The 12178-nt window shown below is 40.6% G+C and overlaps 1 protein-coding gene across 1 annotated transcript in view; it reads right to left on the bottom strand.

Moving 5' to 3' along the window:
• Positions 1-3111: 3111 nt before the first annotated feature.
• KLHL14 (kelch like family member 14) overlaps positions 3112-12178 on the bottom strand; it is a gene marked incomplete at its 5' end in the record, with an annotated part of 62440 nt that continues 53373 nt past the window's right edge. The window contains 4 exons of the mRNA XM_080611537.1: positions 3112-3551; positions 4018-4175; positions 6862-7020; positions 7179-7369. Of these exons, the coding sequence (XP_080467663.1) occupies positions 3411-3551; positions 4018-4175; positions 6862-7020; positions 7179-7369 (649 nt within the window). The 3' untranslated portion in view covers positions 3112-3410. The remainder of the gene's footprint in view (positions 3552-4017; positions 4176-6861; positions 7021-7178; positions 7370-12178) is intronic.

The following is a 12178-nucleotide window of genomic DNA, read 5'->3' on the forward strand; positions in this document are numbered from 1 at the left end:
AATATGTATCAATCTCTCTTCCTTTATTTCTCTTCTGCAATAAACTCATTAATGAAACAGTCCTATTCATTGCGCTATATTACTATAGTTGCTGCTGGCTCACCTTTCCCTTCTTCATAAAAGATGTGAACAGACCGATCCCCTCTTGTTAGTCCAGTCTTTCATTGCGCCTTCATCCCACCCCCAGCACAGCTCACACTTGCTGTAAGGACTGCCTTTTTGTTTGCTCAGGGCACCCACTGGGTTTGCATAAGACTGTGGTCCCTGACAAAGGTTCATAGGCATGAATGAATAACTAATACATGTAGTACAGTAACTGGTATTGGTAATGATTCTGCTTCCTGGTAAAACCCCTGCCTTTACCTGCCAATACCTCTTGTCCCAACTCCACTACTTTTCAGTTGTGCTAGCACTTGCCCTCCAAGAACAGAAGTACCTATAGGTAGAAGGCTATCTCCATGGGAGGGACATTTTGAAGAGGGAAGAAATCACCCCAACTAGCATTAAATTCCCCAAAATAAGACTATATTTAGTGGAGCGATGTCCTTTTCACTTACCTTACCATGGGACAGAGGAAGGCACAAAGCAGTGCAAGGCAGAGGCATTCCTAAGATGTTTCATCACATCTGTAGGCTTCTGAGGATCCTGCCTGCAGGCACCCTGGTGGGGCTTTCCCTTAGTTGGAAGCACAGGCCAGGCATGGGCGCTCAGAGGGAGACTCTGACTCCCTACATTTTACTACGTCACTGCATTTACAAGTGCTGGAGAACAACGAGGCTGTTATGGATGGCCACAAAACAAAAGAAGTTTACACATCTACATGATAAAAAAAGTCCCAAAGAATTTAATGTAGATATTATTTATACATACACTTTATAAGTAGGAATATGGCAGACAGTTTAATTAGTACATAAAGTTTTATTTAAAGTTTCCCCCCTACAAGCAAGCTTCATTTACACAGTCTAGTACTGTACAAAATTTACATTCTTTGTGTGACTTATTCGGTTAGCACTTTCCTTGGTCATGCCTTCCTGAAAGATAAAAAGATTTACATATAGTCCTCATAAATCTTTAAATTATCTTGGTAAAAAAAAGAACCACTTGAAAGGACAACAAATATCCTTTAGAAATGGTACATTTTAGTAGAGACAGGTGACAGTCAGTGTTTAATGGCAGACCTTATCCTGATCTTAAATGTCATTCAAGGTTTCTTCATTTAGTATCTTAACAGTTTCCTTTTTATATATATTTATATTTATATACCTTCAACAGGAAAGAAAGAAAAAAAAGTCATGATTGCACCAAATATATTTTACAAGGGATCCCTTGGATCTGAACAATATAAATAAATACAAAACCAACTAAGATTGCACTATATAGTAGAAATGGTTTGCGAGTTCAGGATATACACTCCACCTTTATGAGTTCCTTAGTGATGCTCACAGGAAAACTCCCCAACGGCACATTCAAATATTAGCATCTTCAGATAATTACTTTGTTTAAACAATTCTTTTCCAGGCATGCAGCTGCCTCATCTATTGGGTTATTGCATTTGTATGGTATCAGTCTTTACTGCATTACTCTGATTTTACAACTGTGTAATTCTGCTGCAAGCAAGGGAGTTGCACTGCAATAAAACTGGACTGATGCCAGAGAGAAAGAGTCCCATGGTATTTTCCCTCCACGATTCATATTGCTCTCAAGCATCAATATATAGTATAATTTCTGTGTACATTCACCCTTTTTCTATTTTGCAAAGCAAATAATGATTCTTTTCTCCCATCTACTGCCTCTGCAGTAGAAACCAACCTCCAGTAGTTGCCTACTCAATGCACTAGCATTAAGTCCTATAGTGGAAGATATACGCAGGCTTGAAAATGCAGGATCTGAGCCTCCTTTGCCCTTTACCTGGTGCAGCCAGTTATAACCAGGCAAATTAAATGTTAGATTCTTAGCTGACATAAACCAAAGTATATCCACTGGCTTCAGTGAAGCAATGTCAGTTTATACTAGTGAAGAGGACGGTCCTGAGGATAATGGATACAGCACCAGTAAACCACAATGGAAGAATTATGCATATGCTTTACTGAGGTGTACATAATTATGCTAACTGCAAGGTGGTGAAGAATTGGGCTCAGACTTTGGCACTGCTTTTGCAAAGCCAGAACAGAAAGACATAAGCTTAAAACGTAACAGAGCCTGATTTGTGCAAGCGACTATGAGTTCATGAAGCGAGTCCTAAATGCTACTGGTCCCAGGTGGCAGCATTCTGAACTCGCTTTGCAATGTGTAAGTAATTACACAGGCTATAAGGCAGTGGAAAGTCTAGCCTCATATTACTTTGGATCAATAGTAAAAATCTTTCAGAGTACATTTTAAGATCAACCACACAGGAGTATTTTAACTACTTACCAGTGCCTCTCCAAAATTGTGCATAATCAGTTAAGAGTCCAAAGTAATACATTTACAGTTAAATGCAGTCGTCTTGTCTTTGGAAGCAACTAGCACAGATGATCCTAACAGGTCAGTGAAAAGTAAATAAAGGTTCCAGTGCTTTGTTAAGTGATCATAGAAACAACTTACTTTACAAACCCCGAATTTAAGCTGTAGGACGAAATTTCTGTTATACTAATGTAAAAACAGCCATTCCATGTGATTTCAGTGAAATGACTCTGACTGTACACAAGTGTGATTAGAAGAATTTGATCCTAATCCCTAAGCTGCTATTGCAAGAAGTGCTCTGTAAAGCATGGCTTTCATTGTAGTCTGCTTTCCGTTGCACTTACACATGGGGGCTTTGAAGGCAGAGTGTATTAGTTGCAAAGCTGTGCAAAAACTGAATGATATTTCTTTACCTTTTATAATCTTCTGATGCTGTGTTGCTTGCAGAGCATGTGAAGTAGCTGTAGGTTAGGATTACAGAGGAGACAATTCTGCAATGCAGTGTGAGCTTTTCACTGTCTGAATTCTGAAGCATTCATGAAAACAACATCCTCATGACTTCAACACAGACCACATGCAGGTAGATACAATGCACAATACTGATCTTGTCTCTTCAGGCTGCATTTGAACAGTTAGCCTTCATTTTTTTTTAAAGTTAAATTTGATGTGAGGAATATCTCTGCAGCAGGAAAAAGTTAAAATCAGTCTGAAATGGCAGTCTGTCAGCATGTAATGTTCGGTGTGTTTTAGCTACTTGCTTCGTAAGACACCGGCATCTATCTGAGATGGGACAACACTGCATTTTTGTTTTCCTTTAGTTTGCTCCTAAAGCATTAAATATGGAATAAGGGGTCAATTATTGTAGCTTTTTTTTTTTTTAACAGGAATCCTGTTCTAATAAAATATTTACGTCACCCGTCATTATTTTCCCAAATGCAATCAGTGTTCGTGTCAGTGCTCCTTGACTATCATTTGTTGTATGGTACGCAGGCTGGCAATACGACAGTTGAGCAAGCAGGTCCTGCAAGGGGCTCAGCAACATCTCCTTCTAGTTCTGTCCAAGTTCCTTTCTCAGGACTATAGCAAATGGTAGAAGATTTGTAGGCTCCCTGTAACAGAACAAAAAGTCATATTAAATGTGGCTTTGGTAAAATCCAAGTCACACATTAGCTTTAAAGATATTCAAAAGTGACTCATGGTTTTGAGCTCTGATTTAGGAGCCCTTAAAGAGATTTCATTTTCATATGGGCTGAGCACCCAGACTTCGCAAATCAGGCTCCTCTACAAGTGCCTTAGAGCTATAAGCATATAGTCCCATCAATCACTTCTGCCAAATGTAATCTGTTTTCTATATTACTCCATATCAGTGAATACAGTCTGATAATAACCCATCTAAATAGAAAAGCACAAAGGTGAAAAATACTCCGTGTTCTCCAGAAGCTGAAAACCAAACCAAAACCTGTCCCTGCAGCTACCTCATCCCTCGTCTCCTCTCTGTCCCATCTGAGTAGTATACAGACTGGCCACAAGAACTCAGTAGGAATGGAAGGGTCACTGCAGAAAGCAGATACATACCATACTCCAGCTGTAGCCTCCTACAAGGTAAATACTGTCGTCAAGGACTGCACAGCCAGGGCCACTGCGACCTTCCAGAATAGGAGTCTGGAGAATATTCCACTGGTCGCCTTTTGGATCGTAGCATTCCACAAGCATTACATCGAGATGGGAGAAACCTGGATGAGGCCATTGAGGAAAGAGTATGCGCATTATGGCATAATGATTTAATATTTGTTTTACTGTTAAATTTATTAAATTACAGGTACCATTACATTATTAAATTTATAATATCATCTTTAAACTTTCTTCTAGAAAATACTGCCATATGCATTTAAGCTATTTTCCATAACATTAATGTCTCATCCTTTCAGTTCAAATAAATCTGTTGAAGCCTTTTACCATTAGTTCTACAGTGTTCTGCAAATCACAAGTACATGTAAGAAAGACATGAACAGATCAGAAAGTAACACCCAGTAATAATCTATCAATGATGCAAGCAGATTCAAGCAACATTTCTCTTCATCTATCAGCACTAAAGCAAGTTTGAACATGTACGAAAAGACTGTCCTGGCAGTCTTTCCAAAAATCAGCAGATCTAATCTGTTCAAAAGTCAACAGATTACATCTTGCTCAGAAATCAATGTCTAAGGAGTCAAGGTAGAGCTTAGACAACTGATGTCACTTGGTTACAGAGGGACAAGGCACGTAGCATGACAGATATCATGTTCAGGATCAGTTTTAATTTTCAAGCTGATTTAAGGTGTATCCTAAGCACACAGCTGTGATGTGACAGTCTTTAAGACGATAGAAAACGTATAAATGATGGTCCCAACCTTTCCTGACAGACAGAAAATGGCTCCATGCAACTGCTGCTTTGTGGTCACCTAAGGGAAGATGGGTGTCTCAAGCTGCATCAATTAAGTGAGCTGAACACAGACACAGAACGCAGGAGTCCTGGTTCCTGCTCCAATATTTCAGCATCTCCCTATCTCACATTACCTTCATTATTAGAGCTCTGCAGTAAAATTATGGTTTTCTTAATACGCTCGGATGCTTTACTTCACGCTGCCATCTTCTCCATCAAGGTATGACAGAAAAGAGAAGTTAGATTTTCTGGAGAAGGGCATTTGGTGATACTGGTACTTCACAATTGTAAGAGTATTATTTATGTCAGGAATGAATAGCTACGACGAAATAATTTTTCGTTGCTGTGAAGTTTTCAAGGGGCCACAGAAAAGCCACCACAGTGTGCCCAGAATCTGTCAAAAGCTCTGTAACAAACTGCAGTATGTGCATGACTAGCTGTGGTGTGGTAAATGCACTGCTAACACTAGTATACAGATCCAGCTGCACAAAAAAGAGCTTTGCCATGGAGCACTGCTATTGACCCATTGTGAAGAATCTGTGGCATTTCATCTGCACTTTAGTCCACTCCCGCCTCCCTTTCCATTCAGTTCCTCCTTTTGTTTCACTGTACAGAAGAAACCAGTTTTCCAAAAAGCCCTTCTACCGGACAGCCAGAAGCCTGGATGTTAAATGCCTCTCACAACAGTGAGTAATTCATACATAACAAAGGCACCAAGGCCAACAGTTGCAGAGGCAAAACTGCAGCGTTTATTAGAAGTTCCTTCTTTCCCAGAGGATGGTAGGTGAAATCAGGTGGAAGAAGAGAAGGCAGGATGGAAGCAATTCAAGCCTATGCAAACCAAAGCACGTGCTTCAGCTGTAGGAGAGCTGTGACATGTTAACTTCTATTATCCTAGCAGAAAAAGCTAGCACTGTGGAGCTCTGCAACCTCTACAGATTTGTAGGTGCACGTGCACAGGCAGCTTTTACTCCCTTCGGCCTGTAAGGTCCAGTCTAGGAACACCCATTGCAACTGGTGGTAGGGAGCCCTGTACCTGGCTGCAGGGCTCTCTGCACCAGTGCTGTTTACCAGGGAAAATTTCCATCTGAGACGTCCCCTACATGCTCCACAGACACTCAGATCTTCAAGGGAGCAGGTAGCTGCAGAGTCTCCTGGGGACTCAGGTGCCAGTCATCCAGGCAGATGGCCTGGTGTTACTGGCACTTAACATCACCTTTTCTTTCGCATTACAATTTCCTCTTTTGTTGTTGTGAGGCTTTTTTTACCTTTTTTCCAAGAAAGGAGAAAGAAATAAAATGCTGAATATAAACTGTCAAATATTGTCACGGGACATAGGAGCAGGAGCTGTGCTTTTTGTCTTAATGGCTGGATTAAGCAGAATCTAGCAGTAATAGCAACGGCATGTAGGTATTAAGACAGAAATACCAGATGCCTAAGCAGTAGTTATTTTATTATGAGCCCTTTTCAAAAGATGAGAAAAAGAGGCCTCTGAAAAGAATTATAATTCACAAGCTACATTTAATACTAAAAAGGGATCTAAAGAGCCTAGTCCTAATATTTAATGGCTAGAGGTTTTTTTTTCTCTCTCTCCTCATTAAGTCAGGAGCTTGTTTTTGTGTGGGGCTCTGAATAAAGCTCTCTCTAACTGCACATTTTGGAAAATGATTTACAGAGGAAAATATTGCTGGTACTTTCGGGTCAAAGAATAATCTGTTTGTTTCATTGAATTCTTGGTAATGACAAATTGTCCATGCCTTTGAGTAATGGAAGCTCCCATTTTTATTATCTAAAGCATTCATTACTCATATATTTAATGTACTGTTATAATTTTAAAATAATTTGCATAAAATATTTCTTTAAAATTGCTGGCTCAAGTGTCCTGTTAAATTGTGTTGCCTGTTTTATAATGTACCTAACAATGACTGTCTGACACAAATATTCTTTATCAGGAGATGGTGGACATTGAAATGCTTTTTCTCTATTAAAAATGTGACCTTTCAAATGGTTTCCTCCGATTGCATACAGTCGGTCATTCATTACAGCCAAAGTGTGGATTGCTCGCTTTGTGTTCATGTCCTGTTTTCGGGCCCAGACGTCCATCACGGGGTCATAGCAGTACAGCCAGGGGACATATTCTCCATTGTGAACACCTCCTGCAAAACAAATATACATCTGTTAATTAATAATTAGAGACATTGTGCTGCAGCAGGAATTTAGCTCTATGTTCTGGGGCTTTTTTGGTGGTGGTGGTGGCGGTGGTTTTGGGTTGTATTTTTTTTGTTGTATAGCAGGAATTATAAAAGACACTGGCCTGAAATATATATTTTGCCATTGTGCACAGCTCCTGCGTGGGCTGCCAAAGGCTGAGGTAAGGAGGACACGTAACGCCATTCATTTGTCTCCAGGTTGTAGCACTCCACGCTGGACAAGTAACCAGTTTCGTTTCTCCCACCGATTACGTACAAGTTCTTGTCAAGGCGACAGGCATAGAAACTGGCTCTCCTGGAGGACAGGGCAGAACAAAACAAAACAAGCCAACAACAAACCAATTAGCCACATCAACCACTTTATTTTTCCTCTCTAGCTGACTGCCTGAACTAAGGTAGTAGAAGTGTCATGCTTACAGCTATCCTAGCGACTGTGGGTGCTTTGTTAATCAAATAGCGTGCTCCACGTCAAACAAATACTGAATTTTTGGTGTCTAAACAATTAACCATGCGTAGATCTGGCAGAAAATAGCCCTTTTCAAAGCTGCTTATTGCTTTTTCACACCCATGAAAGATAAAAAGTTGCTCATTAATGTTTGGGGCATTACCTTGTAAGGGATGTAACAACTCAGTAAGACAAAGTGAAAAATGAGGTAGATAATGTAACAATAATAAATTATCTTGACATTCACTTTCTTTATGGTCCTTCAAGGGTCATTGTTCCCAATTTACTAAGAGAACCACATCATCAAAATTTTTCTTCAATTATCATTTTTTCTTCTTTCTGTGATACTGTAAATAGAACAACTTTCGTTATGCTAGGCACAACATTAATTTCCACCCTTTAACTTACAAGAGGTCTGTCTCCATCCAGCTAACTCCGAGAAAAGTTTTAGCCACTTGCAGTAAACAGCTCTAGTACGTCCCAACTCCTCCCCAGGCTTCCCTACAGCCAGTCTATGGCCAGATGAGCTAGCAAAGCCGGGTGTGCTGTGCCTCTAACCTGCCATCTGCCCAGGCACATGCTCCGGAGGGTTTCTTTCAGTGAAGGCAGGAATAAGTTCTTTCTCCTTTACCCAGCTGCCTATTGTCACAAAGTCTGTGGTATGCTTTAATACTTGGGAGAAACTTCCCTCTTTGCTAAATGTGGCTGAGACTGGCTGGTGGTTTGTAAGTTGGAGAAGAGGTCAGGCAGACATGAAGACACAGCCATGGAACAGCAGGGCTTGATTGGCATTCAGATCTGACGCAATGCTGCTTGCTTCTGGCCTTAGTTTTTGGATTTGGTGCGCACCAGAAAGGGCTCCTCACCAGCTGGGGTCACTGAGCACCTCCTGTCTCTTTGCTTTCACCTTGCCTGCACATGGGCAGCTTTGACAGTGTGGAACAGCACCCCTTGCTGAGTCAAAGTGGGAATACCACCACAGGGATAAAGCTACTCAAAACAAAGATTGAAATAAGAGGACAGGAATACTGTTAAGTGCCTCCAGCTCAACTGACGAATTAAATAAGACCATTTAATTTATCTGTCAATGGGCAGATAGAAGCTGATGGCATATATTGCTCTGCATGGTCGGGCAGCAAATTGTGCATCTATGTTTTTATCCTGATCTTCTATGGAAACAAAGCTTATTTGATTACACTGTAAGTGTAGCCACGTCTGCCTGAGTGTTGTCTCCTCAACAAAAAAATGCTGGCTGATTTCACTCTGATTTGACAGAGGGTATAGGTGTTAGAGGCAATCAAGTGCCTATATGCTTCCTGAGAGTATGTGACAGGCTAGAGGCAAGACAGCCCATAGAGGCCCAAAAAGTAGGAAAAGATGCAGATGCCACAACCTATTAGACACCAGAGAGCCTGCATGGGCAGGGACATGTTCTCCAACCCTCCCGTGTCCTGAAGCCACAATCCCACAGAGTGTCCATTATCAATCCTTCGGGTGCTCATGCATCCACTTGTCTGTCCTTGTGCACCTCCTCTGATGAACCCATTAACAAACTGCCCTCAGTGTTTTTTTAGTTCAGGCTTAATAAGCAGAGGTAGGTACAACTGCAGGCATTATTCTCTCAACTAGGATTTCACTGACATTATTCTGAATGTGTACTCCTGATTTCATCCACACAGTGTCACTATAAGGAGCAAAAATGAAAGCGTCAGCGTCTCACTCTTCTGCCTGGATGTGAATATTCCCTCTACGGCTCCTGTCACAAACATTTTAAGCTTCTGTTTTTTCACAGTGTGTAAGGGGCATGCTGGTAGATGATGACTTTTTAAACTGCTGTAAAATATGTTTCAGATTAATACAGCAATCTTTGCACGACAACTTTCCCCACTAAACTGGAAAGACTCTATCCATTCGAATCAGATAACTGGAATGTACCTCAGGATCTGAATATGGACAATAAGACAATTATTTTGTGGTTTTCTTCAGGATTTGCAAGTACTCAACATTCTCTGATCTCTGAAATGCTTTTCCTTCACACCCCTTCACTCAATACTTTGCCTAAGTATACACATATAAAACAGAAGAATTTATTTCTGATTTCCTGAGATGGTGAATTTATGCCCTGAAACAAGAAATACAACTGCCCGCCTAGGGTTTAAAACCAACCAGTGCTATTACTGATCCCCGCGATATCTGGACTGGTTTCAGAGTCACTTCTAGAAGTGACTTTGCTTTTTAAAAATGAAAGTAATCTTGATAAGGGTTAACATTACTGTTATTAAAGTCGAAGCCTAAAGTGAAATGTGAAATTGTTTTATCTCTCTTTCTGAGGCTTTTTTTCTCAGTTCACTTGGCCTCAGTGAAGACGCAGACCTGCTCACTTCCACTTGTGTTTTTTCAGGTCCTGGCATGACACCGTGCTTTTTGCTGGTCTTTAAACAAAAAGCTTTTAACTTGGAATGTAAGAAAAAAGATGTTTTAAATGTTATTACATTCCATACACCTTTTCCAGCTCTGGGCTGAGCTGGCAAGATGCAACAGTATTGACTGCGGTGTCCAGCCGAGGCTCATGCCACAAGTTCAGACACATCTGCTACAAAGACCTGTGGGCATGTTGGTCTAACTAAACTGCTCTCCAAAAAGCTCTCCTATTGTTACTGCAATGTCAGGCATATGTGCATTTTGAAAGCTTAGGAGTCACTTGCTGCTTCTCTAAACAATGCACACCTGAAAATAGCACATACTTCTCAAACGCATGTATTTTTGTCATGTTCTTCAGATGAAAAGAAACCAAATTTGGCTTTAAAGAAAATACAATGGCTCTGAATCCATAACAGGATTAGACTTTTCTTTATAGCTCATACAGTAAAATCAATCAGATATGGATTTTAGCATATGAGATAAAAGTTTACTCATCAAATATTTCATACAGATTTTCAGCTTCAGAATATACTGCCTGTGAATGAGATCCACATTCACCTGGCAGTCATTTCAAAGGAGCTATTATAGTCTGTCCCGCCAGTTATCCTTAGACTAAAATTCCTAAGTAGGTTTTGACTTGATGGACCATAATGACTCAGAAAACCTCATTAAACAGTCTGTCTTGTCAATGGTGCCTGCATTATGCCAGCAGAGACAGGGCATGACCCTGTACTCCTGGGAGGGGTGGGGAATAGCCTGTTGACTTTAATGGGAATTTCATCTGTCTAAAGGAGCTGGGAAACTGCATAAAAGCTCTCTCATTTGTATGATCTTCCAAAAACTGGGCCAGAACCTACCTCTAAAAGATGCAACAACTCTGAGGAAGTCATTAGAGATGAGCAAATAAACCATTAAAAACATTTTAGAAAGTGTTTAGAAAGATTTGAAAATCCCTGTTTTCCAACAATACCCCAATGCTCAGGAATATTTAAAGAAAAAATAATGGGTAAGCCTATGAGTTATGTATCCTGAACAAAAGAGATGACAATTAATGTTGTCATAGTAAAGCGCCTTGCAGAGGGAACTATGTGTGAGTGGACCATTACATTTAAATAACACTGTAAGGAGCTGAGATGCTAATACATCACAGTTTATTACCGGGCAGCTGCTAAGCAATCACAATGCACAGCAGAGTTTCTGACTCTTGGCTGAAGGCAACAGCTTTCACCAGAGCACAAGGCAAGTCATATTCCACACCTGTGATTATAAACTCATTTTCTAGTGAAACTGGCCACAGTGGATGTGGTAAAACTCCTACTTGTCTGCTTTCTCCAACCCTCAACTATCTACTGCCTTCTGAGCTTTGTCAGCCAAATAAACCCAACTATTCAGCCAGCTGCATGTGCTCCTCAGGAGTTTTGCTTACAGACAGATACCCAGAAGGCCTAATTAGGACACAGATTAGGCTCCATCAAATTGCTTCAGGCTCTGTACAAACACTAGTCAGCCTCCACGTTCACTGAGGATGACTTGCACAGTGATGCACAATCTCGCACATCCCTCCTGTCCCCCCTGTGCCAGCACCTGAGTCAGTGGTGACTCAGTCTGGGGACCTGAACCAGAGGGGAAGGCATCCCTCTGTTTTAAGGTAAATAACCCAGTTGTAGGGTTATCCCACAGTGCTGGCAGGAATTAGGGAGAAGGCTGGATGCTGCTAAATCAGAAGCACCTCTTTAGCTAAAACACTAGCTCTATTAACAACTAAAAAAGAAAACGGAATTTCAGTAAATAATTTTTAAAGGATGATGTTATTAATAAAGACAGAGACTATAATGAACTGTGATGCAATTTTTTATCTCTATTTATATGGCTAATTTTATCAGTTCACTCAGCTCCAACAGGGAACTTATTCAGATCTGTTCCATTTGCCCTTTTTCAGGCACTGGTACAATGCAGTATTTTTTGGTGACAAGCATCGCCCGTGGTTCTGCATGCGGACTTAGGTCAATCAAACTGAATCCTGAACAAAGGTCCTTAAAAAACTCTACAGACTGATATTTTACCTCTGGAAATTGAAAAGACATCTACATTTCCATGTATCTCGTAATACAAACCTTGAATCACAAGGTTGCCCTGAGTTCAACATATTTATGATTGACGAACACCTTGACACTGGACAGCCGATAGAAAAAGAACTATAATACTGACAGGACATGGAACAAGGAATGTGTCTTAGAA

This window comes from Psittacula echo (genome assembly GCF_963264785.1).
Source record: "Psittacula echo genome assembly, chromosome: 2".
In the NCBI taxonomy this organism is placed as follows: Eukaryota; Metazoa; Chordata; class Aves; order Psittaciformes; family Psittacidae; genus Psittacula; species Psittacula echo.